The 15,424-nt window shown below is 50.6% G+C and overlaps 1 protein-coding gene across 4 annotated transcripts in view; it reads left to right on the top strand.

Annotated features, from left to right (window-relative positions):
• tjp1b (tight junction protein 1b) overlaps nt 1-15,424 on the top strand; it is a 37,431-nt gene that overhangs the window by 14,377 nt on the left and 7,630 nt on the right. For all 4 annotated transcript variants that reach the window (XM_079743649.1, XM_079743650.1, XM_079743651.1 and 1 more), the window contains exons 8-22: nt 43-187; nt 2,316-2,446; nt 5,745-5,850; nt 6,280-6,430; nt 8,064-8,172; nt 8,267-8,486; nt 9,014-9,198; nt 9,702-9,797; nt 9,917-9,999; nt 10,153-10,363; nt 10,616-10,716; nt 12,363-12,713; nt 12,876-13,088; nt 14,237-15,121; nt 15,238-15,329. In XM_079743649.1, coding sequence (XP_079599775.1) covers nt 43-187; nt 2,316-2,446; nt 5,745-5,850; nt 6,280-6,430; nt 8,064-8,172; nt 8,267-8,486; nt 9,014-9,198; nt 9,702-9,797; nt 9,917-9,999; nt 10,153-10,363; nt 10,616-10,716; nt 12,363-12,713; nt 12,876-13,088; nt 14,237-15,121; nt 15,238-15,329 — 3,079 coding nt within the window. The remainder of the gene's footprint in view (nt 1-42; nt 188-2,315; nt 2,447-5,744; nt 5,851-6,279; nt 6,431-8,063; nt 8,173-8,266; nt 8,487-9,013; nt 9,199-9,701; nt 9,798-9,916; nt 10,000-10,152; nt 10,364-10,615; nt 10,717-12,362; nt 12,714-12,875; nt 13,089-14,236; nt 15,122-15,237; nt 15,330-15,424) is intronic.

Raw genomic sequence — 15,424 nt, 5'->3', positions numbered from 1 at the left:
CATGCCCACCCAGGTGCTGACAGCCGCTCGTGTTTCCGTCAGACATTTCAGATATCCATTCTCTGGCGTCCGACCATTCCAATCGATCACATGACAGACGGCGCGGCAGCCGGTCCCGCTCCCCCGACCGCCGCTCGGAACCCTCCGACCACCCCAGACACTCCCCGCCGCAGATCAGCAACGGCAGGTAAGCCAGTCCGCCTGCACAACAGCAACAACAACGACGACGGCAACAACGTTGACGTGACATTCAGATGGCCGCTTCTCAACGGATGAAGGAAGAGAACTGATAACCGTTATGTTTAGAAGACCCTAGCGCCTCTGAAATGGTGGCTTCTGTTAGTGCTGGGTGGTCTCTGTTTGTGTGTTCCTGGTGGCCTATCTCTTCTGGGGGACTGCCCTACGTGATGCCTTTATCTTTTAATGAAGGTATTTCTGCTAGTGGGAGAGCCAACTTTTTCAAGTGGCGTCTGGTTTCAAAATAACGAGCGTTTCCATCTCATCCTGCTGATTTATTATGCTGTTTATGTCCCCTTTATGATCTGACAGTTGGAGAATCCCGTGAGTTGGTATTCCTTTTCTCCAGAGATGTATAGTTTATGAATAGTTAATGGTGGGATTAGTAAGGCTGGGTGTAGCTGTAGTGGTTGATTTCCCTTTAGACATAGATGCAGCATGATGTAATGTTGTAGACTAGTACATTTATACGGTTCAATTATTTAACATTTACCGTGTAAAACATGATCTCAGGCTGCCTTTGGAAGGAGATATCTATCCCAGCGCACAGACTGGATTTTTGCTGGAGTCACCGGTGTTATGATTCACGTGACTATAGAATTGTTTAATACATTAATTATGAAGCCTCCCTTTTGTGTTGCCCTGAGAAAGTAGTGTCACATAATCCGTTTGTCGATGGTGCAGTAGTTTTGGGGTACAAACGGGTTGGTAAGACGACAATATGACCCTAACAATGAGGAAATGTAGAGCCATCAACCTCCATCAATGTCACCAACCCCTCCCCCTTCTTCTTCCTCCGACAATACGGCTCTATGGCTGGTTTCAATGTGTGCTTTGGGACAACAATGGAAGTCTATGGCGCCGAAGGTAAGCGATGTGGTGTCTCCGCTCTTTGGTACACAGATGATGCTTGTGTAGACGCTACGAGGCGGTAGGAGACATGGTTGCATTGTTGGCTTCCTTTGGGGACGCTGGATACATGAATGGAAATGACACAAGCTTGTCCTTCCTAAACGGACCAAGTAGTACTGTCATGACAGATAGTTACTGTTGTCTACAACAGACTGATGCACACTATATTTATTATTATCAAATATGGCACAACAAGAGGTAACTTCATTCACCTTATGAAATGAGAAAAATTAATTCAATAACAAAGTTGAGATTGCACAAAATTGGGAAACCTTATCCAGATAGAGATTGTTCTTTTTAAAGCAGTCAACATACTAGCACATTGAATAGTAACTGCTGCTACCATTTCAAATATTTACGCCTAGCACTTTGTGTATTAACATCACGGGTTTCGCCTATCCCTTTGTTTCTTTATTATTGTCTACCTGACTGATAGAGACAGACTATTCAGGTAGAGGTCACATTTCAACACCAGGTGTTGTTATGGCCTTTTCCTATTGAAAATGCTGTAATTATGCTAAAATATATGGACTGGTAATAAAATATTTATACATCGCCCTTTCTGCAATTTCTTAACTCCTAGCTCAGAAGTTTACTTAAGGGTATTGAATTGAGCCTTATCAGATGTTAGATAAGAAAGCTTTAATTCTTTACCACCCAGTCAGACTGGTGGTGCTGTGTACAGAGGGGCCTGACGGCGTCACCTCTGTGATCATTTATGGACATTCACTTACCAAGGACCTCATGCAGAGCAACGCTCTGAGATTTACCTGCAGGACGCAATCCTGCCTCCCCGGGCACCTTAGATAAGCTGCTCTAAAAATAGCCAAAACAAAATAGAGTGTGAAGGCACAGCCTGACCTTCAAGACCACAGCCTTGCCTTGAGATGTTGGTTTGATGGCTTCTTCTATGTGTCTGTTTGTTCATGTGCATCATGTCCACAATGCAGCCCGGTGGGCTTTGGCAAGTTCATCTGGTCAAGGTGTGCTCAGCTGCTAAGGACACAACCGGCCTCTGTTCTCTGTTCACACACACACACACACACACACACACACACACACACACACACACACACACACACACACACACACACACACACACACACACACACACACACACACACACAGTTCCCCACACATGGAAGAGTTTGTCTTTCTTCCTGCAGTCACAGAAGTCGTGACGATGAAAGGATGTCCAAGACATCTTCCACTGCAAAGATCGCTGAGGAGATCCCCCTGCCCAAGCCCATGGAGTCCTCTGTGTCCAGGGAGGAGAAGCAGCTTCCCCCCATCCCAGGTGAGGCATGGAGTCCTTCTTACCCATCATACTCACTGTGGTTTCAGCTCTGAGACTGTTTCTCTGTGATGCATCTGTACCCCTATGCACCTCTTCTGCTCTTCATAGTCCTCATCATAGGATGGCTGATGCCATTTATTATCAGGTGGCCAGTGAATATAAAACAAAACCCTATTTTCAATGGAATGTGCAACGATGCTAGTTATTTTGCCTAAATAGGATGACTTTATGAAAGGGTGAATCATGGCTGATCATGTTGTTGGCTGCAATCAGGTCTAGGTCTAGTTTACCGTTTTTCAGTACCTGGCTTTGTAGAAGGTGGCTGGGCCAAGATCTTTATGGTGTTGGTGCCTTACGACTACTACTATAAGTAGTCTGAAACCGAAATGATTCCAGCTAGCGGGCTGAGATCAGGCCCTCGGAGCAACCAGACCCCGTTTACCTTCTTGTAAACTTCAGAAGAAAACAAAGAGACCCTAGCAACGCTGGGCTCCAGAAGAAAACAGAAAGAGACCGTAGCAAAGCTATGGTCCCTATGCACCCGAGAAGACTGCGGCGCATAGGTGTGTTTACTAGCTGAGTGTAGACGGGCTGATGTAGTCTGAGAATGCTCCCAGCCAGCAGCTACCTGCTATCTCTGACGTTTTTTACCTCCACCTTCTGTGTTTGATTATCCTTGCCTCGACGGGTTTATTTCTTTATCTGATTTATTTGTATTTTTTTACTGATTTCGCTTGTTGCAAAGGTCATTCTGAATTCCACAAACTTGACAATCTGGTTTATGTACTGGCTTGGTAAAGTAGAGTATTAGTGTGTTTTAGGTAGGGCTGTAACGATACACCTACTCAAGATTTGGTTTGTATCACAATTTTTGGCCCACGGTTCGATACATCCCACGATTTTTTTAAATTTAAAAAGCATTTTATTTAAACAACACTCATATAATAATTAACTTAATGTGCCATTTAATAACAAATAATTTGGAACACTTAAAAGATTTGAACGGAAAGAATTCTAGTTAAGTATAGCAAAATGAATAAATAAATAACCAAAGATTGCAGTTGGAGGATGCTTGCACCTGCAAGCATCCTCCAGGCAAAAACCCTCAACTAGTTTTGTGGTTTAGGCTTACGTATTTGGAAATATTAATGTCAAATAAATAATAGTAATTTGAATATTTTGGTAGCACTAACCCGCGTTCTTGCTAGAAAAAACGGTGCCGGTCAAAGTGACCTGCATAGGTTTAGTTTTCCGTCAAATATCCTGTTATCGTTATGTAGCTTAAATAATGAAATAATCAGGCCGTATAGAATGCAACATGTTTAATAGCCTAACTTTCAAATAGATGGGAAAAACATGAACGTCTGATTCGCAATAACGCGGCATAGTGTTACGAGTAGCGTATGTGTGTGCGCGAGAATGGCAGTGTGCCTGGGTGACTGTGTGAGTGACGTCAGCGAGTGAGTGGGCGAGCGAGGAGAGTGAGCGATTGCTATATCCCTCTGCTTTGACACAGAGATCACTATTTTGGATCTTTGTATACAATGTGTCGAAGTGTTAATACAGTTCTTTTCACTTGTTCATCATGTATCACCTTTTTAATTGTAGCACAATAAAAACTAAGCAGGCAATGAACAATGAACTTCGACGCAAAAATATAATTAACAAAAAAAATATTAAAATAGAAAAACTTTTACCAAACAAGTTTCTTTCAAGTATAACAATGCAGAGGACTCCTGAACTGTCCATTGTAACATTAGTGCAAATCTTAGTTAACGATATTTTTAGAAAGAGATGCTGCTGCGCAGTACTCTGCCTCTGCCGCAGACGCACTCACGTGAAACAAACAAACGCGTTTCCACCACGAGTGCCCTCTGCATGATCTCCGTCTCAGTGGAGGAGGAGGAGGAGGAGCTTGTGTGTGCATGCTGTGAACGTGACAGCGATAAAAAGAAAGAAAAGAACGAAAAAGAAAAAGAACGACTCACCACTGCGACTCGGTTCCCATCGTTCATGTTAAAAAGCCGTTCAATAGGTTCGGTTCGTTCGTGAACGTCACAACTCTAGAGCGGTAGCATGTGTGTGTGTGTCTAGTGAAGAAACGAACGAGTCCGGTAGAATACTGTCAATAATCGGTGGCCGCTTCATTCCGACCTATAAGCAGACCAACTGCCGGTCAAAGCACACAAAACACTAGAGACAGGGATCACACAGGCTATTTTTGCACGCTTGGACCACTCTGGATAAATGTCGTTCATATCGCATTTGAGGACTTCGCAGGCTGTGGAGAAATGCAATCCTCCGTAGCCATGGAGAGCTGTCATCACAGAGAGGGCATCTCGTCGCAGACTTACGGCATCGATAAGAGGAGCGGTGTCAGCAGACTATTATTTAGACAGATTATTAGCAAATTTCAATCTGACAATTTGACCGGAGAGTTAGAAAGGGCGTGTCGCGCTTCTGCCTTCTCGCACCGCGAGACAGGTTCGTGGCTTTGAGTGTCGCGATTTCGGTTTCGATACGCATATCGTTACAGCCCTAGTTTTAGGGGCTCTGTGCGTCCTAGCAGGGTAAAGTAGAGTGTGTGTGTGTGTGTATCAGGGGCTCTGTATGTCCTAGCAGGGTAAAGTTGTGTGTGTGTGTGTGTGTGTGTGTGTGTATCAGGGGCTCTGTTTGTCCTCGCAGGGTAAAGAAGAGTGTTTGTGCGTGTATCGGGGGCTGTGTTTGATCGGAGCGCCAGAGGGCGTGGATTCCGCTCCAATCGACTCTTTGGAAAACAAACGGAGATCGGCACTCCGCTCCGAGCACTCTCCATAATCCCCCCATCCTGCCGTACTTATTCCCCCCTGCGGTTTCAGTTTAGTGTTTTCCCTTAACTCTATATACATAGAGAAAGGCAACAAATCATAACTCATGAAGACCAGGGGTTAGAGAGCGGCTCGCAGCGGGAGAGGACGAACGAGGCACCAGAGGCCCGGGGTTTGTGTGAGTGGAACACACCGTCAAAAGCAGGTGTGGGGGATGTTAGTAGCTCAGGAGGTAGAGCGGGTTGGCTGGTAACTGGAAGGTTGCTATTTCAATCCCCTCCTAGCTGATTGTCAAGGTGTCCCTGAGCAGGGCACTGCTCCCGACGAACTGGCTGTCGCCCTGCGTGGTTGACTCCGCCGTCGGTGGTGAATGTGTGCATGATTGGTTGTAAGTCACTCAGTGACCACATATAAACCACACTGGTCGGGCCGGGAATCGGCCGCTCAGTCCTCGTTGAGAACGTGCGCGTCATGGTGTGTCTGGTCCTCAGAGCCCAAACCGGTGTACGCCCAGCCCGGCCAGCCGGACGTGGACCTACCCGTCAGTCCGGCCGACGCCCCCATGCCCAGCGCTGCCCACGACGACAGCATCCTACGGTATGCCCGTCCCGACGCCAGGCCGCGGTTATGTATCTCTTCTAGACGTCTCTGTCGTTTCAATATTATTATAATATAAGTTATTGTCTCAAAGCGACACGTGTTGTGACCTAGAACGAGGTCTCTTGGTCTGAACACAACAACACCACATATCTCTGCTCACATACATATCTACTGCACAATATGATGCATAGGATTTACCACTGTTATTGATTATCCTGAACAAAATAGTAAAAAATGTGTTTTCAAAATGATTTAATATTTTAAATTTTAAATAAATAACTCGTGAAATACAGAAATGGAACTTTTAGACTGGAGAAACCTAGTCCCAGAGGAATCAGCGTGTGTAACCGACGCCCTGTGTCCCACCCCTCCCATGTCCCACCCTGTCCCACTCTGTCTCTTCTCCCACCCTGTCCCGTGTCCCAGGCCCAGTATGAAGCTGGTGAAGTTTAAGAAGGGCGAGAGTGTGGGTCTGCGGCTGGCCGGCGGGAACGACGTGGGCATCTTCGTGGCCGGGGTGTTGGAGGACAGCCCTGCTGCCAAGGAGGGCCTGGAGGAGGGGGATCAGATCCTCAGGGTACGAGGTCCACCTTAGCCCCTCACTAACCCCTCTCCCAGCTGACCTAGGAGGTCCACCTTAACCCCACACAAACCCCTCTCCCAGCTGACCTAGGAGGTCCACCTTAATCCCACACCAATCCTGCTCACAGCAGACCATACGAGGTCCACCTTAACCCACCTAATCGTAAAAAAGCCGTAAAGGGTTTCTCGCCCGGGCTCTGAGTCTCTTTGGTTATAGAGATATATTTAATTTCTTCACAGACCTTTTTCTAAGAACCTCTGTGTCAGGACAGGGTGTTCGAGCGAGCGAGATTCGCCGAGGCCGGATGGGTTTGTGTCCGCTGTAGGCCCGTTACACGCTCACAGATCACCGCCTCCAGCAACATGATGGCTTGCAAACATATATGAAGCACGCAAAGTAAAACACCCGGATCAGCCAGATTAGACCTGGTTCTGCTCTTCTAACGATTTGACTGACCCAATACCCACTCCAACCAGTACAAGCTCTAGTACCGTGCTGCTTCAGTCTGATCACTTTCTATTCACACCTATACAAAGAAAACTGTTCCTTGGAATGATGATTCATGGAAATCCCATGATTGTCTCAATGCGATTAAGGGAAAGCCCAGTATCCATCGTACCATTCTCCCATAGCCATGGCCAAAAGGCTGAAGGGGTGGCTGGTGTTTGATCATGGAACAACTTCTTACACGCGTCTTGCATCAGGTGCAACACATGCAGGTGGTTTGTGAGTTTGGGTTTATGAGTGATCCCATGTATTTACTGTTGAACCGTAGGTTCAAACCACAAGTGCTCTTTGTCTTACTCTATCCTTCTACGAGAGACTGCGGTAATGAATCTTGCTGCCAAATCAGCCATTGCCGCGAGAAAACTCAAAGAAACCTTACTATGCACGTACAGGCGCCAAATAATTCAGAAGACTGAATAAAACCAAACTGCATTAATAAGGTTTCCCATAATGGGATTCTGGCCTCCCCCGAGTCCCTCGCATTGTGTCAGCTGACTTGTCCTCTCCTACTTACTGCAGCGTAAAGCGTTCTGCTGTGTAAGGGGACTGATGTCTGATTTCCTGGGAGATGGGCTTTATTTAATATCAGCTCCCTGTTGATTTTTAAGGGAATTAAGTATGCCTTGGAAACGGGTCATGGGGGTCATTGACGGTCTCTGGTCGCCTTTTATGGGCTATGATTCTGCACGCTTTCCATCTTTTCAACATTCCTTGACTTGGCGTGAATCCCCTGCCAGATTCCTCTGGTCCTGGAGGCGGTCTCCTAGCAGTATCCCGGAGGAAACACACAAACACAACGCTTGCGTGTTCCCTCTCCGCTGTCCCCGTCCCCGTCCCCGGTTCCCCCGCCGCCGTTTTTGAGCGCTAGCGTACTATGGGATGGCCGCAACTCCTCACCGCACCATAAACCTTGAGGGGCGGAGTTACCAAGGCAACGGGTAGAACAGAGCCGGCCTTGTTGACGCTGTCCATCAGAGGCTCATTGTATCCATCAGTGGAGCCTGATGGATACAATGAGCCTCCCGCCCGGGACGGAATCAAAGGCTGCATTAACACATCACAGGCAACAAGTCCACAACATGCGTGTCGCACTCATCAAACCTCCCTGCTCCTTCGCTAGGTAAACAACGTCGACTTTGCAAACATCATCCGAGAGGAGGCGGTGCTGTTCCTCCTGGACCTCCCCAAGGGGGAGGAGGTCACCATCCTGGCCCAGAAGAAGAAGGACGGTGAGGAGTGCTGAGTGCAGAAGCTCAACACCTGTTCCCCAGACCCCCTGCAGCCCTCCTCACAGTCCCCCCCTCTCTCCTTGTGCTGCCTCAGTGTACCGGCGGATAGTGGAGTCGGACGTGGGTGACTCGTTCTACATCCGGACCCACTTTGAGTATGAGAAAGAGTCCCCGTATGGGCTGAGCTTTAACAAGGGCGAGGTGTTCCGCGTGGTGGACACGCTGTACAACGGCAAGCTGGGCTCCTGGCTGGCCATCCGCATCGGCAAGAACCACCAGGAGGTGGAGCGCGGCATCATCCCCAACAAGAACAGGTGACGGGGCCGCCAGCACCGCCGGGGTCTGCCAGGGGGGCCGTGGTGGTGCTGCGGACACCAGGCTGTCCTCTGGGTTGGATGGGCGTGGTCGCCCCTTGTCGCGCCCTGCACCGCCGTGGTCCAGGATAGGAGTTGTATTTGGATTAGTAGAAGTAATATCCGTGAATCCTTAATGTCCCCGGGAAGGGGAGGGGGGGGGAGGGTTGGGTTAGGTTAATTAGATTGCCAAAGACAATATAAAATATATTTCACCGGATGCTGGTCCAGTGAAATACGGTTGATAAATAATAAAAACACATTCAGTAAATATAAAGTTTATCGAGGATGGGGTTAGACAGTAAACCTCTAGCCTACATGATGCTCCGAGCCATTAAGACCAAATGAGTCGCAGGCAATGTAGAACCCTTATGTTAAGGAGAACCCTTATATTAAGGAGCACTGAGCTTAATGGTTGTTCTGCAGCGCCTGTTAACGGCGCCGAGCTGCGGTGCTTAAGGTTGTATCTCCACACGCCCCCTCCACAGAGCGGAGCAGCTCTCCAGCGTGCAGTATACCCTCCCCAAGACCGCGGGGGGCGACCGCGCCGACTTCTGGAGGTTCAGGGGGCTGCGCAGCTCTAAGAGGAACCTGAGGAAGAGCCGGGAGGACCTGTCGGCCCAGCCGGTGCAGACCAAGTTCCCCGCCTACGAGCGGGTGGTGCTAAGAGAAGGTGAGGGTCAGGGTGGTCTGATGATGGAGGTCATCTGTGTGTGGTCAGAGTCAGAAGCAGAAATACTTTTATTATATCTTATTGTACAAGTACACAAGAGTACAATTGTTAGGCTTAGTTCCTCATCAGCCACATAACAAGCAACAATACAAGATAGTGTAAAAGAAGTTAAAATAATTGGCAGCATCAATAGAACAAAATAATGAATAATAATTCTAAAATAAAGTAAGTAATAAGAGAAACTAAAACGATGATAATAAGTAATATAATAAGTGTAAGTGTAAAATGCTCAAGTGGTAGTGATGCCAACCGAGGTTCAACCTGATTCTTCAGTGCAAGAATGCTGTGCAAATTAAAGTAAAATATGTATTTAAATAGTGTGTTGTTGTAGTGAGTTTGGGGTCGGTTTGGGGGTAGTGGATTCCTCCAGGAGCTTGACTGCTTGGGGGAAAAACAGTTTGTCATCCTCTGGGTTTTGGTCCTCCTGTTCTCTGCTCCTCCAGCCGGGTTCCTGAGGCCGGTGGTGATATTCGGGCCCATCGCTGACGTGGCCCGGGAAAAACTAGCCAGGGAGGAGCCCGATATTTTTGAGCTTGCAAGTACGTTTTTCTGAAGACACAGCGTACGGTTCAATGACGACACAGCAGCCATTCTCAAATCTCAATGAATCTTGTTCGGACGTGTCTCTACATTACTGCTGTGTGTCTATGTTTACCAGAGAGCGAACCTAGGGATGCAGGAACAGACCAGCGCAGCTCAGGAATCATTCGTCTTCACACCATCAAGCAGATCATCGACAGAGTGAGTGTTTCTGTCTGTGCCCTCGACCAATGCCTCGTCGACGACATTCCCCGCCCGTTGTACCGTTTTGAACCTCTGCTGATATTTCACCTCTATGAACAACACAATCAGTGAACAACCCATCACGTGTGCCGTCTTTTCCCCACGCCGAAGGACAAGCATGCGGTGCTGGACATCACGCCCAACGCGGTGGACCGGCTGAACTACGCCCAGTGGTACCCCATCGTGGTGTTCCTGAACCCCGACAACAAGCAGGGCGTGAAGAACATGAGGACCCGGCTGTGCCCCGAGTCCAGGAAGAGCGCCCGCAAGCTGTACGAGCGCGCCATCAAGCTGAGGAAGAACAACCACCACCTCTTCACCAGTGAGGGAGCGCACACACACACACACACACACACACACACACACACACACACACACACACACACACACACACACACACACACACACACACACACACACACACACACCACACACGCTAGGGGAGTATCAGGGAGGGCAGGGGGCTAGCATGGCTTCCTCCCCCTCCACGTGGCAACGGTTGAGTTTATTTGCAGCAGGGTTGATAAGACAGCTCATAAACAGTGATTGATACATCATTGTTCTTCCTCCCCAGCAACCATCAACATGAACAACATGAATGATGGCTGGTACGGAGCGCTGAAGGAGACTATCCAGCAGCAGCAGAACCAGTTGGTCTGGGTGTCCGAGGGCAAGGTGAAACCTCAGTGGAACCTCATTAAGATCAGGCGAAGAGAACTGGTCTTTATTGCTCTATCGTAGGGCCATATCTGTGGTCCATTTTGGCCCTTGGGTCAGACAATATTCTTCATTACAATCCGCTACACTATTTTATCTGGAGATCAAATGATTTCTGTCTGTAACTCTCTCACTCACTCTCTGCTTCTCACTCACTCACACTCTCTGCGTCTCGGTCTCTCGCTCTGTATCTCTGTATCTGTCTGTCTTACTTACTGACACTCACTCTCTGATCTCTCTATCACTCTTACTCACTCAACAATCACTCTCTCTCTGCTTGTCTCACTTTTACTCTCTCTCATTCGACACTCCCTCTGCTTCTCTATCACCCACATCATTTCTCAGACTCCGCCATGCTCCTCATTCTCTCACTCACTCCCACTTTTTCTGCGTGTCTCTCCATCATGCCCCAAACGGTTATTAGGAGCGCTGGGTTTCAGGTTTTCTCTGATTGCGAGAGCAATTACAAAACCTGGGAGGAGAAAATCATTCATTGAGCAAATAAAGTGAAACAGCACACAACTGACGCCCCCGTGCGCACAAATGCTGACTTTGCTATCGTGCTTGCGATACCACTCAAAGGGTTTTCCTGCTCCCTCAGATATTTTTATATCCAGCCACTAAGTAGCCAGAGCAAGCAGTGGCCAGTGTGTCCCTGAATGTGATTGGTTACATGCTGCAGGGGGAGTCCAAAACACCTCTTGGAGTGTTGGAGTATTTTTTGGGGAACATCAGCAAGCTCACATTTAACCAAGAGTCTGCTCCAGAGCTGAGTTCTAAGAACACTATTTGGAGAACTATAAAGCCCAGCGCTCGCCTCAGACAGCTTGAGGTCGTTAACCAAACATATCAGTATGCCTGTCACGAATAAGAGCGCAGTAAACCTTATTCATCCCTGAAGGTTAGCATAACTTGTGTATATATGATATAAACAGACCAGGAAATATAAACGTTAAAAATGCTGATCAGGAAATAAATACTGCAGTGTACGTATTTATTTAGTGTAAGACCGCAATCGTCTCATACCTCGATATATATTTGTATATCTGTATTTATATATATAGTAGTAAAATCTAAATAGAACAATGCTCCATACATAAGGAGTTTACAGGGCCATGTCTAGGGTTTAGCGAAATCCACGTCTATATGTCATTGGGTCAGAGTAAGCAATCACGTTTAGGGATACAATGGCCAACGCTGGCTCTGCCCACTTTGTCCCAAAAAGATGATCACCGCACGAGCAGAAACAACATCCGAGCGAGCAGAAACAACATCAGAGCGAGCAGAAACTACATCAGAGCGAGCAGAAACGACATCAGAGCGAGCAGAAACGACATCAGAGCGAGCAGAAACAACATCAGAGCGAGCAGAAACAACATCAGAGCGAGCAGAAACATGTTGCTGCTTCACTTTATGTGTGCGCTCAATGAATGATTTTCTCCTCCAAAGCTTCAGTATTGCTCTTGCAGAGAACTATGCGTGCAAGCTCAGTGAAAGTGCCTGCCATAATAACTTGCGTTATTCTCTCTCACTCACTCTTCCTCTGCCTGTCTCCTTCTCTCTCCCCCCGCCCCCTGACTCCCTCCATCCCTCCCTCCCTCCAGGCGGACGGGGCGCCAGAGGACGACCTGGACATCCACGACGACCGGCTGTCCTACCTGTCGGCACCGGGCAGCGAGTACTCCATGTATAGCACAGACAGCCGCCACACCTCGGACTACGAGGACACGGACACGGAGGGCGGGGCCTACACCGACCAGGAGCTGGACGAGACGCTGAACGACGAGGTGGGCCTGCCCACCGAGCCCGCCATCACCCGCTCCTCTGAGCCCGTCCGGGAGGACCCGCCCGTCATCCAGGACACGCCCGCTTACCCCGGGTACCAGCACCCCCCGCAGCCCGACCCGGCCCACCGCCTCGACCCGGCCGGCTTCAAGATGGCCGCCCCACAGCAGGTAAGGTCCTGAGCTCACCCCGCCCACCTCCTCCTCCATGGTCACAGTGACATGATGGGTTGTTCTGACACGTGTAAGGACCTTGTCCTGGTGCAGACGTGAGTGAGTGTGAGGAGTGTTCTGGGCGTGTAGTGAATGTGTGTCCTTAACGATGCTCCACAGCAGGACGAGGCCGCTCTGACCACGCCCCCTGGGGCGGAGCACCCCGCCCAGCTCGAGGGCTCCCGCCTCGAGGGGGCCGGCGCCGCTCCGCAGGCCGACTTACTTAGCAGCCCCAGCCCTGTCCCCGAGCTAAATCAGCCCCCACCACCACCTCCTCCTCCGCCACCTCCACATGAACCCCTCCTGTGCGGGCAGCCTGGTCCAGAACCAAAGGTACCCGCGCTGCTCCTGCTGCTCCTGCCTCCTCTTCCTCCTCCTGTTCCTCCTCCTCCTGCTCCTCCTCCTGCTGCTGTTCCTGCTGCTACCTCCTCACCGGCCACTGGGGGGCGGTGTGTGTGTGTGTGTGTGTGTGTGTGTGTGTGTGTGTGTGCGTGTTATAACCGGCTGACTTCTCACACACGCTTCCTTCACGCTCTCCCCCTGCATGAGTCCGCCCACGCCGGGGCCATGCTGAGCCGTTGGCGTCTCTGGCCCCGGGGGGAGGTGCACCCCAGACTGGCCCGTGGCAGCACAACAGGGGCCGCCCGGGTGGAACGGCCCCGGGTCCCGGGTCCCGGGTCTCTGATTGTGGATCAAGACCTGACAGACCACTGTTCCACTGTGTGTTCTTCCTCTGCATGGCCTCCTTGATGGTTGTTTTGATTTTATCTTTTGGGATTTGTTCGTCGAATCCTCTTTCTGGATCTTCTTCTCTCAGCTTTGAGCCTCTGCCTCTGAGCGTGTCGGCCTGGCCGTTGTTGCGCTAGCTGTACCGTCGGCTGTACTGCCAGTAGTCGGTCTATGTTTGCTTTGCACTAGAAGCAAACTGAATGTTGGTTGCATGATGGAAATAACCTGCAGACAGTATTTTTGAAATTGGACCCCCATTAAAGCATTGTTGAACAAAACCAAACTTAATTCCAACCAAGGCGTCATGTTGGGGTGTTGTCCTGCAGAATTTTGTTCATTACCCTCCAAGCTACTTTAACATTAAGTAGAGCTCACTGCATCTGCTGTCTACAGGCTGCACATCATACGTTTGAAACGAGGCCTTTCAGAAACGTACAAATAGCCTTCTGGTTCAACCTAGAATCAGGTGTACAAAATGTGGTAATAAGTACATTCCTACTACTTCATTCTTGAAAGGCATCATGTCAAACAAACATTCAGCCTTCTTTTTGACAACGAACAAGTCTGCCTGTGTTTTTGCACTTTAACTTGAATGTCATATCAATGATTTGCACAGTTGATCCCAAAGTCCCAAAGGATTTCTAGTTGAGCATTGAGCCGGTTAATCTAGAATATGTTGAACTGAACCTGTGATCCTTTGTTGTGTTGTCGCTGTCTGACGGCTGCAGTTATCTCCTCTCCTCTGCCCACAGATGTACAAGAAGGACCTGTACAACATGGATGACCCCGTGCGCGTGACCCACGGCATGAAGCAGTCGCTGAGCTACAGCCACCAGCCGTCGTTCCAGGACAAACAGCCATACCGCGACAGCGAGCACCCGCCCTACGGCTACGACGCCAGCGGCGGCTACGGCGAGCCCAAGCCCCACACCTTCGACCCCCACCCGCACTACGACAGCCGCGTGCCTCACTACCAGGACCAGTGGGCCCCCTACGACCAGCAGACCTCGGCCCCGCCCGCCAGCGGCTACCAGCAGGGCCACCAGCAGACCTCGGCCCCGCCCACCCCCTACCAGCCGGGGCCCCAGCAGCCCGGGGGCTACCACCAGCGATCCCCCTATGAGGACGGCCCCGGGAAGGAGTACAGCTCCCCCCAGGCCCGCTACGACGAGCCCCCCCCTGTGCTGGGCTACGACGGCCGCCCCCGCCACACCAAGCCCCCCGGGCCGGTCCGCTACGACGAGGCCCCGCCCCCGGGGCCCTACGACGCCCGTTCGCCCTACGAGGCCGAGCAGGCCCACGGCTTCCCCGGGGCCAGCTCGCCGCGCTCCCCGGAACCCCCCAAGCAGTACTACGGGGACGCGGCCCCCCGGCCCACCTACAACCCCGGGCCCCACAACCGGCTGTACAAGTCGGGGCATGAGGCGGGGCTGAACTGCGAAGGGCCCCTGAAGGGGGATGGCAGCGGCCAGTCCCCGGGGGAGCCGGGAGGCAAGGGCCCGCTGCCCCGGGACGAGCAGGAGGACGACCCGGCCATGAAGCCCCAGTCGGTGCTCAACAGGGTCAAGATGTTCGAGAACAAGCGCTCGGTGTCTGTGGACCGGGCCAAGGACGGAGGGGACCCCTCGGCCCCCAGGGTACGTACCCCACAGCCCGGCGTGTCATAGCGATCGCTACACATGTGCCTGGTAGAGTGACCTGCAGTGGGAGGTGCTGACGGTGAGCTTGTTGTTCTGCGTTGTCCCCCCTCCAGCCCGCAGACGTCCCCAGGCCGGTGATGGCGCCCGGCCCCGTGCTCAAGGCCAACTCCCTGAGCAACCTGGAGCAGGAGCGGCCATGCTACAGGTAGGGGAGGAGGAGCCTAATGAAACGGTTCCTGTAAAGACGCCCCACAGAGCGTTTGATAACGTGGCAGCTCTATCTAGTGGCCAGGAGCCTGT

The sequence above is a fragment of the Pollachius pollachius genome (genome assembly GCF_949987615.1).
Source record: "Pollachius pollachius genome assembly, chromosome: 9".
NCBI lineage: Eukaryota > Metazoa > Chordata > Actinopteri > Gadiformes > Gadidae > Pollachius > Pollachius pollachius.
The sequence above is the reverse complement of the archived record's forward strand: the minus strand, read 5'-3'. Positions and strand labels throughout refer to the sequence as shown.